Source organism: Zonotrichia leucophrys, chromosome 3 (assembly GCF_028769735.1).
Source record: "Zonotrichia leucophrys gambelii isolate GWCS_2022_RI chromosome 3, RI_Zleu_2.0, whole genome shotgun sequence".
NCBI classification, from domain to species: domain Eukaryota; kingdom Metazoa; phylum Chordata; class Aves; order Passeriformes; family Passerellidae; genus Zonotrichia; species Zonotrichia leucophrys.
The window spans coordinates 73344296-73370446 of record NC_088172.1 but is presented as its reverse complement, the minus strand read 5'-3'; the positions used below and the strand labels follow the sequence as shown (position 1 = coordinate 73370446).

Genomic DNA, 26151 nt, shown 5'->3' with positions numbered 1-26151 from the left:
GGCACTGAAGAGGATGATTCTGTCTTTCTCAGCCTATGGTGCTTTCTACAAATTCAGCCAGGACCTCAATTTTGAATTATTACACTGTCAAAAGCAATTAGAATGAACTCATGATACCTGATGACCTTGCCACATGGTTCGAAATCAGTCAATCAATATTTGAAAAATAAAATTTGGCTTGCAAAGAGTGTTTAAAAGCTTAGAGGCAGCTGGCAGGAAAGTCATCTCACTTAATTTAAATAAGCCTAGAGTGAAAGATGCATTTTCACAATGTGGATGGGAAATAGCAATGTGAGTCTTTCTAATAAGTTCCATACTGAAATATACTAAAGAATAACTAATTTTTTAAAATTTTACTCAGATAATGGGCATTTCAGCATCTAATTTATGAAGGGAGATATGAAATAGTGCTTCACATTAGCTAACAAAGGTCACAAAACAAATAGCAGCAAAAGAAAGCAACCCCCACCATGTACTGGATGTGGAACACATTGTCCATGAAATAGGAAGAACTTTTAAACTGTCCTTGCATGTTCCATGCATGTACCTTTGCACGCACATATGCATACAATGCTGCTTTTCCAGTCAGACCTGTGTTTGTCCAGTGGAGGTACATGTCCACTTCACCACAAAAAGCAATCACAGAGAAAGGGTTCACAGAATATGCTGTTCTTCCAAGAGAGGGAATGGTTTAGTTCACAGATTTAATGATGGGTAGATTACCAGATAAAAATCAGGACCACTGGATTAAACTTTTCCCAGACTTTTTAAAGCTATTATTGACCCATATAAGGTAAACCCATGGTCATACTTACAGGCTCGATGTGCACAAACCTGCTTAACACAACCAGCCATTATTCCTCTCCTCTGATTGGAATTTTCAGCAAACTAGGACAACAGGCACTGCAATGAATCTAATCTTTACCAAGCATTTGCACCTCCTGTATTCGCAGTATTTATTTCTAGTGATTTCTGGGCATTGTATAGACAGTAAGTGATCTCAGACAAAAATACACTGTAAGAAAGGAAAGATTTATCAGGACAATTTTTTTTTTTTTTGCTAAGAAAAATGAAACAAAACACAAATTGCTGAGCATCATAAAGTATATAGTATACAAAGAGGATGGCATTAAGAACCAGAAATTTGGAGTATGCAGAAAGCATATTCAGAATCTGAAGAGAAAGACACATAGTGCACTGATATGAGAGAGAATCATAAGAACCATAGTTTAAACATTTATTCAGAATGAAAAAGGTTCCCATGGAGTAGTAGTGGGTGATGTCTTCAGGGCAATGTCTTCAACAAGGAATAAGTTAAAGATGACAAAAACTTTAGCTGAAATTACTTAAAGATGGCATATTGCAAAAAATTTCAGTGAGATAATAAAATTGTGTCCTATTTTAAGTAACTCTCAAATTTGCTGATAAACAGTAGACTACTTTTCAACCTTTTTTTTCCTCCATGTTGGTGTGATTTAAGATTGTTTGTTGACTTTAATGTTGCTATTATTTATAAAACTGGCAGTATCAGAATCACAGCTACATTGTTTTTCAGGGGTTTTAGTTCTGCACAGAGTAAAAAGAATATTTCTCCCAAAAGCTGAGAGTCTAAGAACAGACAAAACAATAAAATGGAGGGATCAAAATATACAGCATGCCCACAAAGGCTGAATTTATGGTCAGTCCATATAATTTTGCCATCCTAGTTTGAGTTTTTAAAGGTAAATGATAAATTGCTTTACTGTCAGAAAGGATTTTGCTTATGTCCAGAGAATCAATGAAGAAAAGGTATTTAAAATAATTTTCTTCTATTTTTTCTTTAAAATTCATAGCTCATTAAAATATACACTTAGAAAGAAAAATATCCAAGCTCCTATTTTTATTGATTTGGAACAGGAATCTAGAAGAAAGATACAGTGCACATCCTGGACTCACCTGAATCTCACCCATCACCTGATGGTGAGATCAGACAGACTTGTAGGGTTCTCTTACCACATAGGGTCTGCTCTAACAGCTAGGAAAAAATGTCATTCTGGCTCTGATGTAGATATTATTTTGTCCAAAGTGGATGACCTTCAATCAGAGAGATTTTTGTATCCAGAAAATCGAAACTCATTCAGTCCAGAAATCTGCAGTTTAAAGTTGCAACATCCTTTTTGTTTTCTTAATGACTTATGGGATCTGAATTGAAACCTATCATATTTCAATCAAATTACCTAATTAATGGCATTTTAAAATATCCAACACGCTGCAAAATAGAAAAAAAGTGACTGATAAACAGATCAAGAAAAAACATCAAAAATCAAGATTATTCCCTAGGGTACTACTGTTATTAGAAACCACCTTGACAGGCTGAAACACACAAGATTTTATAGGAGCTCTAGCAAAAGAGAATTCAGATATCTAAGTTCAGAAAATGCAATGACTGGCTTCTATATGTATTTAGGAAAAAAAAAGTCTTTCCAAAATCATTGCAGGAAAGTGTTTGGAAAGTGATTTTTCTGATCTAGCCTTATATTTAAATTACTGCTAATTCTCTCTGAATATTCTATGTTTATATTAGATTGCTAATCCAGAGTGAGGCTTTTCTTATTTCTGTTTTTCATTCAGCAGAGACCCAATAGTGACTGCTATAGGAACGACAACATCTGCAAAAAGAAATCCTACCAGTGTCAGCTAGTTCTAATATTCCCAAGGAAGCTGGACATCCAGAAAGGATGGATCCAGTAGGATCCAGGCACTTAAATGTAGTTGCAACAGTCTAAAAGTTGATAAAAATGCCCTCTTCCTTTGGTAAAAAAAGTGTTTCTCCTTAAAACATCTGCTAGAAGTTTTAAGTTTCCTATTAGATGTGTGGATCTGAAAGGAATGAGATTCTGCTCCACCGAGATGAGCAGAGAGCCAGACTCCCAGGAGGGTGCCACACTCCCAGTTTCTATGTTTGCTTTAAATATGAACTCAATGGACCAAACTGATACAGGTTGCCCTGTTAAGGATCTCCTGAAAAGGCAAAGAGTTTACATACATCTTTCAACTCCTGTCTATTTATAAGAACAGCCAGATCTTTTCCAGGACCTTGACAACCCAAGTGAGCTCCAGCTGGATGCTGCCAAGTGGCGACCAGAGCACACCAAGGCAGTCCCAAAGCAACTGGGACAGGCAAGCTGTCATAGAAAAATGATCACAGTGCGTTTGCCACTGTCTTTGGAACTGCACTTTAGGGGAAAAAAATTATAATGTTGAAAGATGGAAGGGGCCTCAGAAGTCATGTAAGAAATGCTAAAAAGCTGAAGACATGGTGCCTTTGTTAATGAACAAGAGATCCCAGAAATTAGAAGTGGCTGCCTTGTTTTTTACTGTTATTTTTGGCACTAGAAAAATAAAAGCTCTCTGTCCATGGCTGTTTGGAAATCCATCCCAAGAGAGTAAGATCCTCTGAAAGAAACAGAAGAGTGTTAGTCTGACTGCTGGATTTCAGGAATGAATCCAGGGTTTATGTCACTACCAAATGCCTTGCCAGAGGGAAGAAATAGCCAGCCACCTATGGAGAGAAACAGCATTGTGTCCCAGCAGGCTCCAATTACTGCCACTGACTTTTGTAGGTACTGGTGATATTGACATTGGGCTGGAAGAGTAGGTGGGTGAAACATGACTGATCTCTGGCTTGATGTCATCCTGCAGTTTGCTTCAAAGGCAATTTTAGTGGCAAAACAGTAAAAAAGATGAGGAATGAAAAATTTCTACAATTAACTATTGCAAACTCTGTATTTTGATAAGAAATTAATTAAACCAGGATTTTATTGGAACAAAATCCTGACAATTTTTTAACACACTTTTTGGTATCACATTGGTACTTAGCAAGTTTTTTAGAATCATGACTAGAGAAACAGATGCTCCTAGTTTTGTCTTTGCTTTGATCAAAGGGTTTTATGTTCAGCTAGCTGTATAAAAATACAACGTTTCCAACAATCCTTGCTTCCCAGGCTTCATCTTTTGAATTAATTTGGAGGTCTCATCTTTCATACTGTACTTGGGAAACTTAGTGAGAATGTAAATGTCTAAAAACAAATAAGTAATAGAAAAACTGGGACACAAACTTATGGCACTTCATAATTCAGCAATTTCAAAAGGCATTCTTAACATATAATTTTGTGTTTCCTGTGTTCTAAATATATGATCCCTGAGGGAGGGGTGACATTTTTGTATAGCGATTTTGCATGAAGCTTTTACATCCTAATTAAAAACAACAGTCAATAATAATACTCTTCATCTAACAAAGTCTCTGCAATTTAGGCACATATTCTTCAAAGGTATTGCTGAGAACAAATATTAAGATCAAAGGTGAAAATGTTGTATAATGTATCTTTGGTCATATTCAAGTCTCTTTCAGGAAATCTGGTGAGGCAAATCAACCACAGACATGCTGCAGCAACTAATTTATCAATTTACTTACATTTGATGAAGTTCTAAACTACAGTTGTTCCCTCTACTACAAAACTAATGCCAAAACTTCAGGTTCAGGAACTTATTTTGTGGGGGTGTGGGTTTATAACAGAGCTGGTGGATTTATGTAATAACAGGTAAAGAATTGCAAGTGGTGTTTTTATGTAGAGGTTGATAGCTTGGTTGCTGTTCAGGTGACCTTATTTTGAGAGCCCTTTAGTTGGAAACTGGACCTGTGATGTTCTCTACCAAAATTCAGGCAATATAAGTAAGTACTTTTTTCAAAGCAAAAGAAATTATTAAAGGAATAACATGCTTACTGACATTATGTTGTTATTAACTTTGGCAACTCTCAAACACTGGCCAAATCTAAAAATGATTCAGAGTCAAGTCCATTGCTTTTGACCTTGTAATAAATAAAAGCTTTCCAAAAACCAAGCTAGACTAAAATATTAAATCCCGGCTCCAAAAGAGAAACCCGCTCATAACAAAACCATTCTATAAGCACAAATGTCCCTGAAATCCTTGGCTGAAGATGTACAACGTGAACAATTCTCTGGCTCGTGACTGTGGAAAAAACTGTTCTTCATTTAAATGTTTGTCATCAATGTAAACCCATCTTTAATTATAACTAATGGAAGGAGCTTTTATGTGTTGGAATAGTAATATGTTGCCAAGAGTTCAGCTTGGCACACATTCCTGAGTTACAGTGGAAATTGATCTTAAAATGGAGCAAAGAATAATGTGTAAAGCTGTCAAAGATACAATGAACTGAAGACAATACAGTAGCTATAACTTAAAGTATTGACAAACAGGACGTATTCTATGAGTGACTTTTAGGAAGACAAGGTTTTTCCCTCTCTTTTAGTTCCTGATTTGTTTTTTTTAAACTTTGGACAAAAGTCTTGTTTAGATTTGTAGTTAGTGCCATTTATTTTCTCAGGAATTGAACCACCAAAACGTTCACTTCAATCTTATCTTAACCAGCTTACAGTGGTGTATTTCTACTTGCCAGGCTGCTTGACCAGCTGCTAAAAGACACTGGCCAGCATTATAGTACATCCTTAGAATTAAAATGCAGCTCACATTGAGGCTCAGGCACAAAAATTATTTAAGATTCCTAGCTCAGCTATTGCACTGTTTGCTTCTATGTCTTCTCATCCTTGATAGCTGCTATGCACCAAGATTATTCCGTGGCTGTGCTCACAGCTGGAGGGAAAGACAAAGAACTACTACCATATAGCAAAGATTCACTTTGGAGTCCTTTCACCAGCAGTTACCAGTGAGGAACTGCTCATTTTGCTCATTTTCCCTCTGATTTTGCATGCAGTGCCACTGTGACTGCTCAGCCATGGAACCCTTCCCTTGGTCTGGTGAGTGCCAGTGTGTATTAGCTGATGATAAACTTCTGTAACTTTGGCTTCAGCAAGGGTCCCTGTGGCTGGGCTGCAGCCCCTTTCATGGTATTGAAAATGTGGCCTTTGCCTATCTCTAATATCTGAGATATTAGAGTCTCAAATCCTGACAATTGTGCAAGGGAACTGTGTACATCTAGGAAGTGTTGTAACTGCACTCTGGTTATCCATGCCAGCTAGCACAGAAATGTAACCATGTCAGTCTTGATTTTGAGTTTATATATATTTCATGGAACAGTATAATTTTTCTCATCAAATTTTATCTGTCTAAAGAGTGGGCAATTTACTTCAAGGCATTCCTTTAACCTCTTTTATCTATTCCAATTTTCACGGATTTCTACTGAAGACAGTATGAATGAGCTCCTTGTTTTTGCTCTTGGTATAAGGGAGGCACAAAGCACACAAACCCCAAACCATTCTGCTTCAAGGAACTATTCTCATTTTAAAAAATCCATCATATAAAGCTAAAATACCTTAGAAAATACAGCACCTTTCTTCATTATCCTTTGGGCACCAGAATACTCAGCAGAAGTATAAATTACAGATAAATTATCTTCTCACTGCATTTTTAGAGAATGAAAAATCCAGAGCTTCACAAAACCAGAACATCCACAAAAATGATCCCCAATACAGTCTGATCTGTTTTCTAGCCAAAAACCTCTTGACCTTCACTTGAAATGGTGGCTTCCTACTAATTATGAAAAATAAGGGTTGAATCTTGGAAAACACAAAAATTGGTCTTGAATAAAACAAATTTCCCAAGGTCACTTGCAGTCAGTAGCTGACTTGAGAACAGAAACTTGATACCATCCTCCTTTTTCACTCAGGCATTTAACACTAAATGAATAAGTCTTTAAAAAATACAGCAGGAAACATAAATTTCATTGATAATTATCTTGCCAAAAGTTTTTATAAATATGAATAAATAAAGATGCATGTAACTAAGCACAAATAAACATAAGGTTTATGGGCTCTTCATATAAACTTGTAACCTATACTTCCCAGGGGATTTGCAGGATCACTTTTAAAACTTTAAAAAAGATGTAGAATAAAAGCTACAGTGCAAATCACTAGACTTAAAACTTTACTATAAACTCATGTGTGCATCTTGAGAGCTTTCACTAGTCCCTAGTATGTGTTCAGCAGCTCACAAGCACACTAAGCAAGACTGGAGTAACACAAGCTCTATAAGTATTCGTGGAAGTGTCTATAAATGTGATTTCACAAAGGGTTCTAGCTTTTTGGATGAGATGACTGCAACTGAAGAAATATCCCCAACACACAAGAACTTGCTTGAATGGATAAAGCTTTTCTGGAATTTGCATTTTTACCTATAAGGAAGATACATGAGATGAACTGCTGTTGACTAAACTATCTTTTTTTTTCTGCAAAGTAATGTTGCAATATGGGAATTTACTTTTAGCTGACTATAGTGGTTCACAATATTGACTCTGCCACTCTTGATGATCCCAAGTTACAGCTGTTGCCTATTCTATTCACAAAGATTTTGCTTTTTAAAAATTTTCTAAGATGACTTCGAAATTTGTCTCAGTACTAGGGGTATTTCAGCAGGGAGATTTTGAATGATTTTATCAATTTTAAGCATCTACATCTAAACCCAGAATTTCCAAAAATATTATCTCCTGCTGTTCCTGCAATGTTACATGACTCTCAGCTTACTAGCAGTGAGATAAATGGAAGAACAAAACCCAAATAAGCTAGTCATGTAGAGATTTTACAAATTCAGTTGTCACAGAGAAATTAATACTATGAGGACTGCTGCAGATAACATTTAATCACCCTCAAGTGAAGCTGAGGATAAAGATGTCCTCTTTATACACATTAACAGACCAAGCTGCCATGATGCTTCTAGACCTTCACAGACATCTTAACATGGTAACAATCAACAAGCACAGAATTCCAGAATGCAGTCACAAAGAGCTTTCCAAACATTTCACAGTATCATTCCCAGGGAAATTTTGTGAAAGGGCAAAACAAAGATCTATATACTATGAACACAAATGAAAACAATATTTTTAAAAAATCATTAATAATTTTAACCTATGTATGAGTATTGCTTTCATTAATATATGCACATGTAATTTCACTACAGTATTTTTGATGTTATATGTTGATTCTTACAATGACATATACACCAGCCTGGAGATATTTCCTAAAACATTCCACATGCTGAATCGTCTTTACAACACTTGCCTACCCTTTCACAAACTGTTAAGTGATCCTTGAAGACTCTTTAGCCTGCTTATTTTTCTTAATCATCATTGCATCTGTGACGATGCCATTTACCTAAAACTAATCAAAGATTTCATGGCACTTGAGTGACCATCTTTAAAAGAAAGATAAAAAGAGGTCTTCACTTCACTGCCTCTGACTAGAATTGCAGCAGCTTTTATCAGGCACAGAATGCCAACACAGACAGGAAGTAATTTAGCATTATGTCATAAGCCTGAAATTTTCTGTGTTTTCTTTTTTGAACTGCCTACTGATGAATCAAAGCATATGTTGTAGTTTAAACTTTGGGGTTTTCTTTTTCTGTTTTCTAGTTTTTTTTTCTGCACTGCTATTATTTCATGAATCATATTATGCTCTTTGGAATTACATTTTCATCAATACCTTTTTACTACTTTTAATCTTACAGGAACACATTTAGCTTTGGCAGGTGACTCACTCCAAACAAGCATTTGTGAAAATAAGAGCAACTGTACATATAACAAAAGAGACTAAGTGCATAAAAGCTGCTATAAAGCCAGCCTCATTTTGCCTATTCCATTTAATCTCTCATCAGCCTCTGAGACAAATTTAGCATGCCAAGGTTGTATAAATATGAAGCAAACCAGAATATAATCAAATGAGGCTAGGCTGAACCCTAGTAAGAGATCATATTGAACAAAAGTTTATCTACTACAACCACTGACCTGCTACTCCAAGGACTAGTGATGTAAGTGAGCATAAGAACTACAAAGTCACCCAAGGATGTTCACTGTTCTCTCTAACAACTGCTGAACAAGCTTGGCAGTTCTTCAAAATTACTGCAGGTGCAGGTGTTTGGCAAAATTAATTCAACATTATTTTGAGGATAAGCACAACCTTCCTGTAGTATCAGACAAGTGGCTTCAGTTGAAGTTCCAAGATTACTCTTTTGAATAGAAAAATGCCAACACTTTCTGCTTTTCTTTCATTCAGAGTTGTCTTTCACAGCAACAAAAACCGCAATGAGGGCAGAGGCAATTTTCTCCCCTCTTCTGGCCATTCAATTAGTAGCCAAAGATAAGTATTACAATAAGGAAGGAAAGCTGCTGACAGGCCTTAGAAAATTCTGTTTCCCTGGCAAGGAATTTCTTCTCCCAGCCTACCTTCTCTGGGTTCTGGCAGAGTGGACAGTCACATTCGAAGCAATACTGGCGCATCAGCTGCTTCTGGCGCTCCCTGGTAGGCACCAGTGATTCAACATAGCTGATGGTGAGCTGTCCATAAAAAAAAAAAAATAAAAAGATTTGGTATATTTTACAAAAAATCCACATTCTGTGTATATATTAGCGGAGGCAACATTTTTTTGGATACAGAATTTTTCCCAGCATAAAATAAAATGCTAGCAGTTTATTTTCCAGAAGAAATTGACTACTTTTACAGAAGGTGAGAAAAAGAGAAAGATAATTTCCATGGAAGAACACTTTTTCACATTTCAAGATCAATATAGTTTGAAATTATTAATTCCACCCAAAATTATCGCTATTTCAACTTTTAATCCTTATTTGTAGGAAAAAGAAAAGAAAGGAGAGTGAGAAAAGATAGCAAAGAAGCTATGCATAAAGCATCTGAATCCCTTGTGCATGAAATCTCATTTTCTGTCTAGCTCCAGAGTTTAAGAGTGTATTTACCACTAGTGTTACACAATATCCAACTATCTCCAAATTTTTTTTCTCAGGTAAGCCCCTACTTTTTTGCAAATATATGTTTGAGCCTGGGGAGAATTCCTCTTATGCCATACCCATTTTCAGTGTCTCTGTGATGTTTCCCTTGAGACCAAGGAAGCACAAAAGCATTGCAGTCTAAGTTGTTGAAACTACCGACAAGAAGATTTATTAAAATGATAAAAGAAAATTTGTGCCTAAATTTGTGCCATTTTTCAACTTCTTACACTGTACAGAGTGAATTCCAATGAGCTACAGAGAAGTCTGTAGTTTGTTCACTTTGATGCCTGCCAGAAAGAATTTTACAGGACTAACCATTTGTAGAGTTCTTGAAATGTTTAAAGTGCTTCACAGGCACAAACTAATGATAAGGAAAAGGATATAACAAAAAAACCAGCTCAGTTCAGACCAGTATACAATCACATGTTATTCAGTGATTACACTATACGCCCAACACACTTTGAAACACTCCAGAGGGGTCAGAGCTGAAAAAAAATCAGGTCACATTATTTCATCCTGAGCCTAGACACTTCAACTAATTGGGAGAATTTTCACATGGTTTTCAGTTAAATCATGAGAGTCCATTCAAAGAAATTACAGGAAAACCTGACCAATTTTAGTAATGACCATGAAATCCATTGTCAGAACCTGCATTTTTGCAAATTAGTGAGCTTTCTAATTGAATGAGCAATTAACAAGCAACTAAAACAATGCCTGCATTTTTTTTCATTTATTATTACAGTGTAATTTGATTACATATTGAAGGAGAACTGTGTTAAAAGAAGTCTACTGAGATGGCAAAGTCAAGCATTTAAAATAAATATGGCCTCATAATTGAAGATTAATAGTATAATTAATGAGAGAGACAAATTAAAATTCCACAATTAATCAAAAGTTAGCAAGTGTGAGAACTTTGCTAGGTTTAGAATTCTAGATAATGTTGTTCTGCCCCAGCTTGTGGATGTCTGAGCCAAGAGAGGATTAGTTTCACCACTACTGGCTTACAGCAGAACAGTCTGTAATAATATTTTACATAGGAGCCTTAGGCTTCCCTCTGATCTTTCTGCAGGGAATGGGTGGAAATTGTGCTGCTTATTTATTTTCCATCCTTTTCTTCCAAGCTTTGTCTCTTCTGCCCCATTATCTCCAATGTCCCTCTTATTCTTTCTCTTCTGTTCTCTACCCCTCAACATGAATATCCTTTTCCTGTTTAATTCTCAACACTTGATTACCTAAACCTGTTTTCTAGCCATAAATTCTAGCTCCTTGCATAGCCACTTTTGGTACAATGGGATGATTTCTTCCTTGTACCAGTCTCAGGTCTGTCCTTTAGCCTTATCCTTCACCTTTCCCTACTGTGTTCACTTGCTTTCCCAAGTTAACAGTCCTTGTTGCCCTACTCTGATTTCTCATCTTCAGTGACCCCAACAACTTTGTCCTCACTTCTTTCCACAGCTGGTCCTAATCTGCATCCCCCTTGGTGTGGTAAGAAAGATCTGTCTCCCTTCCTTCCCACAAAGCATTTTCCATCCAAGCTGCAGTCCTAACCTCATCCTTCAGACATCCAAAACCCAATTTCCCTCTCCCATCAAAAGCCTCCCAAATCTTCATGTCTCCTTGCAACTCCCAAGTGTTGTCTGTCAAAATCATTTCACACACTGGCTCTGTCTCTTGTCGTCTGAATAAACACCTCTGGTTTTGACTCATGTCCTGCTGGGCTTTAGGTTCAGGTGGCATCCAACAGTAAAAGGATTTAACCAAGTTCAGACACAGTGCAAGACAGTAGGAATCTTCTGACAAAAAAAATAATGTGAAATTAGTGTACTCTTTGCCAAAATATTTAAGACAATGGTTTAAACCCTGTCATTAGTAATGAAACCGTCATTAGGCAGAGTTTAGTTACAATACTATGAAATAAACACAGAGCCAACACTAAATATACCTCACCTATCCAGCCTACAGGCTTCATCCCTTTCTCTCTTTATATCTTTGGTTTCCATCCCCCCACCCTCAGCTTTTTTCATTTATGTTGCAGAAACCTTGGAGGTAGGAAGAAGTTTAAAAAAAGACATTTCTTTTTCAGAGGTTGCCAAACAGTTGTGGACATGAACAGTCACGTACCAACATGCTCTGGATTAAAACATATGACTGGGCAGAAAGAGGAGAAGAGGCTCCATCTCATTTATCTCTCCTTTTAGCATTTTAACAGCTTAGGGTCTCTCCTGCCCAAGTTCAAATTCCCAGCCCTGCCAGGAGAAATCCATGAGGGAAAAAATGTTTGTAGCTGGCAGAGTGAGTGGCAAAATGTAACTAGAATATTTAGAAACATGATCAACCTAACAGCGACTGAGCCTATACTAATAATATAATTGTTTAAAAACAAAATTTCTGTATTCAAGTCTCTCTTCTGTCCTTGGTTTAATTTTGGATCACTTCATTAGATGCAAGGCTCATTTAACTTGTACATATTTGGGAAATGTGCCCATTTATCAAAGGTTGTCTTAATGGTATTTGCATGTGGGATGTATGCTACTAATTAAAACATTACTTCAACTGACCAAAGCTTGCCTCTTTATTGCATCGTTTATAAAGAATGCAATAAATCTTTTCCCCCAAACTGGAGAATATATATAAAAAACATTTATGAAGGCAAGGAATTATTTAAAAGCCATGTGACTTATTGACTCTTAAAACCCTTTCCTTAGAAATACAGCAGTGTCTGAACACAGAAATTCTTTAATCATGGATATGGTGGTTAGTTTCTCATGTTCCTCATCTGCCAGCTGAGGTAGACACAATTTTCCAGCACTGCCACGATGCAGTGGACTTAATTTATATAGGGTTTTGTTGTTGTTGTTGTTGTGTTTTTGGTTTTGTTTTGGTTTTTGTTTTTTTTGTAACAGAATATAAGCCACAAAATTTCTAAACAGAAAATTCTGTAAAAATTTAAAATCAATTATTTCAATGCTAGTGGCAGGGGGAAAAAAAGGAAAAGGAATCTTCTTGGTTTTGCAATCATGACTCTCAGAATCTTAGGGAGGGTTGTGTACAGAAATCTGCTCCTGAGACAGAGTTACACAAGTGCTTAATAGTATGCACTCTTTCTGTTTTGGCATATAAGATAAAAAGGTCTTCTTCTGCAGTGGTACAAAACCAGCAAAACTCCTAACTCCAGGAAAAATTTGTTTCTACAAACTTAAATGGGAAAAAATGTAATGTGTCAAGCATACACAGATACAAAACTTCTCACAGAATTACAGCAACAAAAACACTATATAACTTGGTTGCAATCTATGATGAAAATAGATTTATTTGCTCATCATCTGAAATCATTATTTGTTTTCAGTACTTAAAAAATGTTGCTCTGTAAGGTACAGTCAGTTATAAGATATTATGAAGAAAGATACAAATTTGCTCTAACTGAAATCTGAAGCTGGTGAGAAGCAAAGAACCCATTTTGGAGCAGAACTGCACCTCAGCTAATCCATTCTGCCTCCCAGCAAGAGTAATTGATTTGAAGCCGTAAAACTTCTGATTGGAGAGGAGGAGAAATCATCTCATGTCTGCCTGCAAAACACCAGATAGACTCAGCAACTAACAAAAAGTAAATTGAAATTATAGCACACATCTTGATGCTGTTTGAAGTGGTTACTTAAGGGTAGGGTAATGATGAAGACCTCTTAAGAGTAGACTGCTTGTCTTTTTGACAAAACTAGCTGATAGGCTACTTTGCCAGTAAAGGAGCCCTCATGATCTCTAGATGAATAATTTTTGCTTTTTAATAATCCTTCCCCATATCTCATCTTTTTCCGCAACATTTAAATTTCATTGTTGCAAAGAGCTGCAATAAAAAAAATCTTTGTATGCTGTCAAATCAACATCATCTAAAGTTACAAAACCTGTAATAGTCAACATTACAGAGAAGTTGTGGAGGCTCCATCCCTTGCAGAGTTCAAGGCTGGGTTGGAGGGAGGTCTGAGCAACCTGGTCTAGTGAAAGTCTCTGCCCACAGCAAGGGACCAGATGATCTCTGAGGTCCCTTCTGAATCTAAACATTTTGTAATTCTGTATTTGTCTTGAAGAGCAAAAAGGTGTTATAATTACTTCTGAGATTCTGGAAGCAAAGTTCAGAATGACCACAATGGCCAGACACCTCAGCTCCCTATCTCTCCACTTTCCCTGCAACTTTAGATGGTCAGGAACTCCTTGGCGTGAGTAAACTCCTGCAGTGTGCTCTGACAGAAAGTGCTACATATGTGCAAAAATATGTTCCTGTATGGATGGAATAGTCCTCTTCTACTAATCTGAGCTTGACTTGCTACTTAGCTTCTTATTTCTGATAAATCTTAGTGCTAAATTTCTAGTAATTATTTTATAGAGGATCTCATTCTGTCTGCATCTAGTGTAAGTTTGAACAGGATAAGAGAAAATTTCTAGTGATTATAATTTTTTTGTTGCTTCATGACTTGAAATAATGTTCATCTTATCATCTCAGAGCACCCAATTTATTCAGAAAACCCAATCAGTTTCCTCCCTGACATGTATCTTCATTAGGTCAGATCATGACATCAGTAATAGAAGTTAAAACTCAGCTCACAACAGATGATACAGCTTCACGTACGTATGTTTGTAAATTCAATATCTGGCTATTACTAAAACTGAGCTCAGCCTGCTGCAGGCAAGCAGAAAGGCAGTGTGGAAAGTTGCATCAAACTCACCATGCAGAACACAAAATGAAAAGAGGCAGAAGCTGCATATAAGGAAAAGTAAATAGGTACTGACAATAATATTGAACTACTGACTTGCACATACGCTTACAAAAATTTTATTTCCCTTCCACTTCCAGTAACAGATCTAACCTAATACTGACTTTGTAGCTTTATTTTGTCTCTTAAGCCTTAAGCCCATTTTCTTCCTGGTAAGACATTAAAATCTACTGTATTTTTAAATAAGCAACCCATCTCGGTGAACTGGGAAGCCAAGAGGAAAGCTATGGTTTATGGATAAAATAGAAGGAAGGTGTCTATAACAACACTTAAACAAGAATGCTGAATTGAGAAATTTCTATAATTAACAGCTCCACAAACATGTATTGCATCCTGAAAGAATTCTCTGGGCAAAAAGGTAAGCACGCAAAAACATTTCCGTTGCTTCTTAACAATGTTTTGCTGAAAAACATATTCTACCACTTACTTATTTTGATGGCCTAAAAAAAATTTCTACCATTTACTTGCTTTGATGCCCTACTATCTTTGAGAAAGAATACATTAAAAAAGAAGAAACTGCATGGGCACGTACCGTGTCTAAATCAAAATAAGTATGGTCTTCATATTCACAGAGTTTTAAGAACAGGTGTGAATCATATTTACATTAGATTATGATTTTGAAATTACCAACAGCTAGGACTGTGTAGGTCATTGATGCATCTGAAATTACACACATGCATATGAAATTACATGTATGCACACTTTTCTTTCCAGGTCTTATTAAGCAAACAGTACTGCATTACTGCAAAGCACGTTTTTTTGATTTCCAGCCACAAATGCTTATTTTCAAATTAATACAAGTGCTGTTGTAAAAATAAAGTGGAGAATACCTTAGACCAAATAAAAAATCTTTTGAAAAGGATATTTTGAAGTTTTTCCTAGTGAAATGGACAAGCAAACAAACCTTGTTTTGCTGCTTTCACTGTCAATGAAAAGTTTACTACAACAGCATGGTTGCCGCCTGACAAATGTTATTGTTGCAAGGACTTAAGGAACACTGCATTCCACTCAGAAATACTGTAAGTGTTCCCATCAGGGTAAAGACACTCAAATACAAACAAAATGAAGTGCCTAGAGGAGGAAAGGAAGAACAGGAATTTATCAAGACTGCTAGTGATTTATGAGAAGTAATGATTATGGGGCCCAGGCAGTGTGAAGAGATGATTCTATTTATCATTTTCCTCCTGATAGCTGTGTGCTAGAAAGTGGCATCAATATATCATCAAAATATTAAGCTGGTGGCCCAGCAGTCTGGAATTTATTTAGGGAGATGTCATTGTTGCAGGTGTCTGTGATGGAAGGGAGGACAAGTTAATTACCTCTTCACCAATCTGGATCTCTCGGACAGAGTGAAGTAAAAGCTGGTATCCTTCAAAAACAATCACGCAGTTTGGGTCACAGCTGTGGTTCAGTAAAGACATGCTGTGAGGGGTGAAAGAAAGAAAAAAACTTAGCAGAGGAGTCTCCATTGCCATTTCCCTTTAATCATTTGAAAGTAGCTAACATGATTATATCTGAAGTATCAAGCAATTGAGTCATGAAAAAAATAAATTCCCTGTTAAATCAGCAGCTCCTGGTTTGGGGAGGAAAATGAAAGCTTAGAAGATTTATATTCCTTAGTAATAGGAGCCATGTCGGGATCTCTTCAAATGTTTCTGCCTTTTGTGTATTCAGGGCAGGAGGAAGGCAATGGCCTCCCAGTGCCTCTCTGGGAGCTCTGATTCAGGGAACTGGGCAAGAGGGAACAAGGTGACCTTGTTACCTTGACACTAACCTTGTTACCTTGACAGTACCTGCCTTGGCAAGAGGGACTGAGTTCTATTTCTGCTGCTTCTGCTCAGTTTCAGGGCACTAACCTTATCGATTACCTGACTGTCACTGCAAGTATGGCTCAAAGGGGCCAGCAACCAACTTGTATTTCCTATCAGGAGAAAATGGAGTATACTATGTCTCAAAGACAAAGAAGTTGGTGTTTAGAGTTGAAAGAAGAAACATGGCCATTGTCTCTATTTTAATGCATATTTTGGCCCAGCCTCTGTTCTTGTGGTATGTGACAGCTGGGGCAGCACAGCTCCTTAGGGAGCTGCTGGCACCCTCCAGAGACACAAACACTGCACAAGCACACCCTTCCCACTGTCTGAAGGACCCTGCTAACAAAATCTCCTATACACCTCTGAATCACGAGTTTCCTTAGCTGAGAAATAACTGACTCTGCCAGGCAAACATTTCTGCTGTAGCAGAAATGGGGTTGATGTTTTTTCCCCTATGGGAATGACCCATTGAAAGAATAATTCTGATATTATCAGGCTGGAAGAAGAATTTTTGGCTTATCCAGCTCCTAGCTGCATTTATATTCTGTCCTTGTCCTTGTCTGATTCAGCTACTCAAAATCCCAATTGATGGTGGTAAAATAGAGGATGTTGCCAAGGGTCAGAGCCCTGCACCAAACCATGTTTATTTAGTTTTCTGACTCTTACAGGAGGTATCAACAGGGGTCTGACTCTTTTGGTATCCCTTCTGGCCTAATAAAATATCTGTGGTTAATCTCCTCAAGAACCCACTGGGAGAGTATCCATTACACTTATTGTGAGATCACTGGGCACACTCTCAAAGCTGCTCACAATGTGATGCACAGCAGGACCACAGGATTTTACCTATTCCAAAATATTTTGTGATGCTGAAGCTATCAAGCCATACAACAATATACAACCTCTTAATAAGGCTTAATAAAGAACTTTTAATGAAATCTTGTCTCATGGAAACACTAGTGGGTTTAATGACAATTTCTTCTGAAAGAATAAGAACTCATCTGGGAGGACATTTGGCCAGGACCTGTAAACCACAGATTTAAAGTTTTCAATTTTTCCATCTGTTTTGCTATAACAAAACTCAAACTGCTCTGAAGTGACCTGGAAAACAGTCTCTGGCATCCCTTGGCAGTGAATCATCATTGAACATAGACAGATACTTTCTTCACAGTTAACGGCTTTTTTTTTTTCAACCAAAATCAAGCATTTCCCTAATAATAATGCTCAAAAATAGTATTTCATTTTTCTCAACTATTGTTTTCATTCCATTATGAAATCAAATTACTGTTTTCTACTCTTCGTGATGCTAATTCCCATGTCCTCCTAAATACCTTTTCCTCATCTTTACTATAAGGCAGACCTCAAGATATTAAGTGTCCTTATTTAAATCTTACATATGACTTTAGAAGGAAAAGAAACAGCAGTGACAGGCCAACTGAGGTACTGACAAACCTAATTCAACCATGCATTAACAAAAAAATTAGATGGTACAACATACATTTAAACTACATACTAATTTTCCATATTTATGATTACAGGTTACTAATTCTACAAAGATAAAATCTTCATTGGTACATACTTCTTTCCTAACACAAATAAGAAATAATAATAAGAAATTGAAATAGTAACATCTATCTCTTAAGGGACTCATCTTTTCACCTTACCGGTTTCTTTGTTATGGTAATTTACTTATAAATATATCAATCTTTTCCTTCAAATTACTAATTCTGAAGGCTCTCGGCTGCAAAATATCTATATTCTAAAGCATCATTGAACATGTTTCCCTCACTAGTCCCAGTTGCACATTCTTGATGTCAGCATTCATCCTCACTTAGAAAAGACTACCAACTCCATAAAAATAAAATATAAAGATGTATACCATTTAAACTGTTTTAATGCTGTAATAAGGACTATTAAGAATGCTTTCAACTAGATTGTATTTTTTTACTCTTTAATTTATTTCCATTTCCCAGTTTCTCATTTAGACATGTTACCTGGTGCTTTGATGGTCCTTACAGCTACCTTGGAAAAAAAGGGAAAAAAACTGACACAGATTTTGCCTGTGAATGAAACAGTGTCCACAGTACCTGGGATAGAGGCCAACACCAACATCCTGCATCTCTCCATTACTGATGGTGAAACTGTTACAGGTCACCTGTAAAAACAAGGGAAAAAAATCCAGGATTACCAGAATCATTTGGAAACCCCACACTCAAGTGAAAAAAACCCCTTCCAAAATAAAAAGAAGGGGGAAATGGTAATTAGATGGGAAACATTCAAGCCCAACACTAGTGCTCTTTCATTTTACAGCAATCACATCTGGGACACACTCTCCTGTAAAACTGCTGTCAATTAAAAGCAGAAATCTTAGTATCCTGAAAAAAATGTGGGGTTAAACACATGCAGGGGCCCTGCTTTCCTGAAGTAGAAGGAAAAGAAGAAGAAAGAAAGCCACCCTACACAGAGTCTGGGAAGCTCAGCCCCGGAACAACCCAGCAGAGGATAGTGACTGCTGGTGGAAAGAGTGGCTGTTTTCCATGAAGGGACTCTGCTCATGCCAGGCTCTCACAGCACCTTTTAATGTGCAGCAGTGGAACCCATAAAATATATATATGGGACTGTTTGGAAGAAAATAGCTGCCTCAGTTGTGGCAACCTGATATGGGCACAAATAAATGCAAAATCTTTCACATTACGGGTATTTGGGTTTGCATGTAAAAGATCTGAAGACAAAGCATGTCCAAATTGTCGTCCAAGGGAAATACAACCTTTTCTTTAATTTCAAATATTCCTATTGTAAATGTATTCTTCCTTCATATAATCATACAATATTAAAGTGGTTTTAGAAAATAATGGGGGAAAATGGAAGATTCCTGTAAGCAGATTTAGTCCTACCCCAAACTATCAGACTGAGTCTTTTTGGTGTTCAAGATATATAAACACTTAGTAAATGATTAACAAGTACAACTTTCATGTGCTTAAATGAAAAAAAACCAGAATTCAATTGTGAAGGTATTTTTTCAAGTACTTGATTTTTGGGGAAGAGCTGGTTTTGATGTTTTCTTACATTGATTTTTTAGATATGCTGATAGTTACCATTGATGTATTAATATCTTCTTTAGAAAAACACTGGATAATACTGCATATACAAAAAAGTCCCAGGTCTCTTCTGCATAGCATTGGATTATTAATGTCATTAATTCTCATTAAAACAGAAAATGAGTTAAGAGTAGGGTTTGGCAGACATGGAAATGAGATTTGAAAGTTTCAGTTTTATTCACAGAGTAATTGTCCAGAACAGTAAATGCACACCTATTTTAAAGAGGTATGCTGAACAATTTAATAGTATAAATTATCCTATAAATTGACAAATTATTATTTATGATACCATTAACCATAAGGTGAAAATGAAATCCTCTTTCAAGATTTCTCATAAATTATGACAGCAACATTAATTTAAATAAATGTACACACAGTAGGGCATGTGTTTTTGTAAACCATTAAACAATACTTTGATTAGTCTATTATTTATGTAACCCTTTCAAATGTTCCCTATCAATTACCAAAATCATACATCTTAGTTATTTCTTTCCTGTTGACATTGGGTATAAAGTGTCAGACAACTTCTGAGCAAAGATTAGTCAATTTCAGGTGGCAATTATCCTGGTTCTAAAAATATTGACTTGATTTTGGTATTTATTGAAAAAATAATGCCTTCCAGGTAAAATAGAAAGAAAGCCAGCTTTTGTGAGCCTTAGCTCTCTCTAACAGGTCATAAAGTAGCAGAGGTCAAGCATGTCCTAGAAACAAATGAACTCCTCTTTCTTGCAAATCTCTTATTATTACCATAACGTATTTATATTAATAATATTGAATTTTGATCACCATAGAGTTATAGAGACTGTTTCATCATTTTCTATTAAAGTTATATATTATATTATGTGAAAAGATTTACACACAGAAGTCTCAATAGTTTTACTTCTTTCTTTTTGAAACATGCATCAGTTTTTTATATCAGGATACCTTCAAATAAAAATTTGAGATGAATGAATAAGCTGAGATTCAGATATGGAGAGGTATTTTTAATAGTAGTTCACTGTGAGGCACTTTTTAACTTCTCAGATATTTCCACAATACACAGATGCATCTCAATATCCAGTAAGGCAGTGAAATGCCATCTAGTTTCTAATTATTTACAGTTTCAAATATAATACTGGGAATCCAAAGTACACAGGGCCAAATCTAAAAAGGCATTTAATACACAAACATGGGTTTAAGTGCTCCCATGAGTTCTGAGCTGTATGATTCAGTGCACAATCCTGCCAGAGGCACAGGATCTGTCAGGTGCTCTGAGGTTTGTTTAACCTCTGAGAAGACAATCTTTCCCCCCTTTTAAGCTCAGGAATGGAAAAAACCAACAGCAATACACAAATAATGTGTACTGCAGATAGCAACCCTAGTCATGGCTGCTTTCTGTGCTCAGCAAGTGGAGAGAGAGGAACTGAGATTAGGGTGGAGAGAGGAGGAGGATGTCACCATTTACAGTGTGAGAAATTCTGGTGTAATGACAATCCTCCATAGACAGCTAGCAGCCCACAATGATATCAAATATGAAATATTCATAGGCTGTTGCTATATGATTGGCTTTCTGTTCTCTTTTAGATTTGTTACAAAGTTTCTAAAAAATCTACCTAATCACTTCTACATTTCTATTTAGACAAACATTTAGGAAGTTTTAAGTATGACTTAAAGATCCGTTCTATCAAGTAGAGTTATGAGATTTCAAAATGAGAATTGGTGTAGATCACAACTTCCAAGGAACAAAATGAAGACGGCATTTTTTTTTTAGATAACACCCAAAGAAAAGTCAGTTTTTCTAGCTTCCCAAAATTCACAGATGTAGCTCAAATAACAGCCAAATCTGGAGTATCCAACATTTCAGCAGGAGAGCATGAGTAAGCTGCTTGTTCCTGAGGCAATTGTTTACAGATCAAAGCCTACTGGGACTGGAAGTTAACTAACTCTGTTTCTAGAGGAAAAAAACCCAACACATAAACCCAAGGCAAAACAAACATTTTCTCATGCATCACAGCATTTCTTTCAAGTTTCATAGTTATTTTGTGCCATCTTTTTTTCTGCCTTAATTGACTCACTTTATTCCTTATACTACAACCAGGTTCTGATTCTGTGTGATTAAAAATAAGAAAAATAAACAAATCCCAGCAAATGATTGCTTCAATGAGTGTTCTTCCAAACAATGGTATGCTCCTTGTTGTTTTAAATACTGCAGTATTAATTATCTCAGTAATTTAATTTGTGTTTGTCCCTTCTGAAACCTTTAAAAATTCCTCTCCATCCAGCTACAAAGCACTAAGACAGCATATGCATATAGAGAAACAGAACCAAGTAAACACAAAGTTTGTTATACCCACAAATAAAAAAAATGGCATGTATTTCTGAACTTCAAAGTGCAAAGACAAATACCTTGCTATTTCTACAGTTTCTGAAAAAACACTTCTCCCAGCATGAGAACCTAGGCAAAATTCTCAGGGGGAAGTCACAAACTTTTCAAGCCTCTAAAATGCAAAATGTTGAAATATTCTAGAGTGATCAAGGTTCATCATCATAGCCTGTTTGGCCACAGAGCTCTAGTCTGTAAACTCAACAGTTTATAGAATCACTTCTGAGTGTTTGAGTTGCCTCCATGGCAATAAATCCTGCAAGTTTATTTAAAAGGAGGTGCTATTTGAAACAACAACAATATTATATAAACTGACTGAATTAAATAAAAAGATTTGTCCTTTTGAGGCTGCACATATTTTAGAGAAGTACCCTGTACCCAGAAAGGTAACACAAGTAGAAGACATAATCTCTCCTAGACTGGTAAACACACAATGAATAAACCAATTTTACTGACTGGTCAATACTCTCAGGCACACCTTAACACCAAATAGAAATTATTGCAACCTTTTACATTTGATTTTCTCTCTGAGCAACTACTGAAAACTCTGTAAATTTACCCTGTAAAGAGGCCACTGTTCTCAAGATGTCTAAAGCTACTGTCTGAGAAATCTCTGTCAGTGCCAGACTACAATCAAGAGGACAGCCATGATTTATTTTGGTGTTTGCATTTGACAGAGCACAGAGGCTTCAGTTTTGCAATATAATGAGTTGCATTTCTCTCAGTTCAGACCTCATTCCTACAGCTTTATACCCAGGATTTGCCTTTGGGTTAAATAAAGCAGAGTTAGACTTGACGGCAGGACATTCCAGATTTGGAATTTCAGACACTCAGACAATGAAACACATCAATAAGGGTGTAAGGGAAAGAAAACAAATCATTATTGGCTAACACTTGCTGCACTGATCAAATTACAAACACCAGGGCTAATAATCAATCATTTTGTCTCCACATGCTCCTGTTACTGCAACACAGTGAGGCAGCCTTTATAACACATGTAAGAAACCCTCCCAAGGACTTCCAAAGGGTATATTGCACTGATAGGGTCAATACAGTTTCCAGCTCTGATATTCAATGACTCCAGCCATCTCTGTAAATGGTGTGTCACAGCTGGTGTACTCTAATCCACCACCAGGAAGAAAGTCATAATGAACCCTTTTCCCCTAATTTATTAACCCAATGTAATGTAAATTAAAAATAGATATTAAAAAGGCCCTTTCATGGATTATTAAGTCTCTCATTCACACTGAAGCTGCCTGGGTATCACTGGTCATGGCCAACTATTTAACAAAATATACTGCAATGAGTTCTCATGTTAACAGACTTCTCAAGAGACTCAAACATTTTTCCAGGAGGAAGGGGTGAGCAGTAAATGCTATGTGAGGGGCACATTACCCTGAATGACCCCAGAGACCTTCTAGAACCACCACATCCCACTACAGTTCTGCACTGATAGCTCTTTCCCACTGGAAGATGAACAGATAACAGGCACAGATGGTTGATAGATCTCAAATCTGCTAATGACTTCATTTGGCACACAGAGCACTAGAGCAACAGTGCTAAACTGTAATGCACAGTATGCCACAGCAGTGACAGACCTATCAAGCCCCTGTTTTAAGTGTACAACACTCACCTGCTTGTGCCTACTGTCCAGGACATCCAGGCTTTCTACTCAGACAGAGCTTCTTGCTCTGAAATGGCAGCTCTGTCCGTGGTGGGAAGGCATCTGCTACCTGAACATTGCCCTGAAAGGAGCCCTGTAATGGGGCACATTTGAAAACTAGACCTTTGTGCCTCACATATACATGCTTACAGGTTTTTGCCATATCAGGAACTTAAACTTAAAATCCAATTCTACGTTGCATTCAACTCAGACACACTGACTGGCTTCCATGAGGGCCACAGAAACAAAATGAGATGAAAGAGATATCAGAAAGAAGAAAATAGGTGAAGAGGAAAAAAGAAGCTTCTTCAGTGTTTTGACAGAATCACAGAAGAAGCTGAGCTGGAAGTGACCCACAGGGATCATTGACTCCAACTCCTGCCCAAGAATCACACCATGGGCCCAAGAGTATTGTCCAAAGGCTTCCAGACAGAAATCAAAACATATTAGGGAAAGTTTTCTTATTTAGATTTTCAGACTAAGTAAAGGGCACAAGTAGTTAACTGTTTATGATATTTGCTCAGAAGCCAAAGTATGCTGCAAAACCATGAAATTTGAAAAGTTTGTTTCACACCTTGACTGAATTCACAAGTGTTTAATTTTACTTCAAAAACTTCCTATTAATCTCCTGTGCCAAAGCATCAACATTTTGGCTGAATTAAAGACTACCATTACTTCAGAGCTAGTTACACCAAAGATATGCATTTCCAATTCCTTTCTTAGTTCTTCATCTTAACCTTTGGACATCTTTCTTCACATCAACTAACAATATTTCAGGCCTTTTTTGCTATCCTAGCACATGAAGTTTTCTGACGAGTGCGCAGAAGACAGGTATCCCTTGCAGATAGGCTGTCACCACCTACAAGACAGGAGACCAGAAATTTGCCCTGACATTACCAGATAATTTAGTGCAAGTGTGCTTCAGGCATCCCTTTATAGTACTCAGCTAAGTGGTGCAATTTTGATTGAAATGGAATGAAAATAGGTCATGGTAAATTACCTCCTCTCCCCTTAATCCCACACATACTTCTCCAATCTTTCAAATAAAAATATTTAGTTATGCAGCTAAATATATTTGATTACTAAGAGTTTCAAAGCCATCATTACTAGGACAAATGTTATGCTTGCTATGAGCACCTTTTTCTTTTAAATGCATGTGCAACCTGTAGTTAAAAACCTGGAATTGAAAAGGTAAGCTTGAAACACGCAAAATTATTGCAGTCTTAGTATAAAACAAAATATCTTAAATTTTTGCAGGACTCCCATTAAAGTTTTGTGCAACCTGTCTCAGCCTTTTCACAAATTTTCCTCTATCAACAGTCAGCAAGTCCCATGGTGCCCTTGGTGAAATTTTAGCTTTTACCCAGCTCTGTAAATGTTATTATTATTCCTGCTTTTTGGAACAGAACTGAATCATCTATTTCGGGAGCAGAACGGGAGAGTGGGAGCTGCAAAGCCACTAATGGATCATATTACAGTATGCTTGCAGCACTTGGCATTATTAATTGGAGTGGAGTAGGAGCATGACATCCTTCTCTTCATCCTCATTCTCCTACTGGTAACTCCACTCCTGTGAAATGGGGAAGAGTTATTAACTTGATTTCAACAGCCACTGCACGCCCACTTATTGAAAACACACTGCTTGTTTATGAATGGGATCAAACTTCATGGGCATCCAGGAGTCATTAACTGACATTGTGTTTGTCTTGCCTATTCTGTTACAGAGATGTTTAAATTCTTTGTAATGGTATATTTACAAAAAAAAAAGAAGTTAGACTTACTATGAATTATTAGGGTGAGATTCAGCTACAGATGCTTGTATGGAAATTATATAAGCAAAATCAAAACCTTAATGATATACTCTTACATAACTTCAGCTAATAATGTGGGTGGAACAAAGTAGTATGTGCCACCCCTTTCCATTACCAAGGTGATTTCCTAAGACAAAACTATTAGGCAGTTCAAGATAGGTCAGAGAAATTCTAACCTAAATATGTCAGTGTTTGATGATGTTTTATCACAGAGGCAATATACTTGTTATTCCTTTTGGAAGTGCTTGCTGAAGCTGGACCTTCAAGTATATTTGACTTTTGAAGTTCATCAACCATAAGAATTTGGATTTGGTCTATTTGGCTTAGTGGAATATTTGCCTCTTCTCTTCTCTTCCTCACTCTTTAACTATGGTGTCACAATATCTTTTTTGCTGAGGGGAGGGGATAGGGAATGAGAGGGACTATAAAAATCTGGAGAAAACTTTTTCATGCCACTGCTTTAAAATTGTTTCCACTAGGAAATTTCTGAAAGCACAAAAGCTGAGAATGTTTGAAAGAAATTTCAAAAAGGGTAGAAAAAAAGGAAACATCTCTTCCAAAATATAATGGCCTGAAATGACTACTTTTAACTCTTAAAAACTTAAACAAATGTAAATAAATGTCTTGATTTTGAAGTTTCTTCTGAAACTGGCAACAAAACCCATTTGACTTGATTAATTTAGAAATATGGAAACCATTTTTTATTTAAAAACATTTTTTCTCAAATTTTTTTTTTATATGCAGAATGTGGTTTTTGAACCAGCACTAGTCTCACTTGGTTAATTGACTTACAGTCTAAACCAAAGATGACTGGGGAATTTTAGGACTGAACATAAGACTTTTTTGGTGGAAA

The 26151-nt window shown here is 36.6% G+C and overlaps 1 protein-coding gene across 5 annotated transcripts in view; it reads right to left on the bottom strand.

Annotated features, from left to right (window-relative positions):
- The window catches only part of SMYD3 (SET and MYND domain containing 3), a 395552-nt gene that overhangs the window by 59853 nt on the left and 309548 nt on the right, over window positions 1–26151 (bottom strand). For all 5 annotated transcript variants that reach the window (XM_064708804.1, XM_064708805.1, XM_064708808.1 and 2 more), the window contains 3 exons: window positions 18452–18519; window positions 15876–15978; window positions 9233–9343 (listed from right to left, as the gene is read on the bottom strand). In XM_064708804.1, coding sequence (XP_064564874.1) covers window positions 9233–9343; window positions 15876–15978; window positions 18452–18519 — 282 coding nt within the window. The remainder of the gene's footprint in view (window positions 1–9232; window positions 9344–15875; window positions 15979–18451; window positions 18520–26151) is intronic.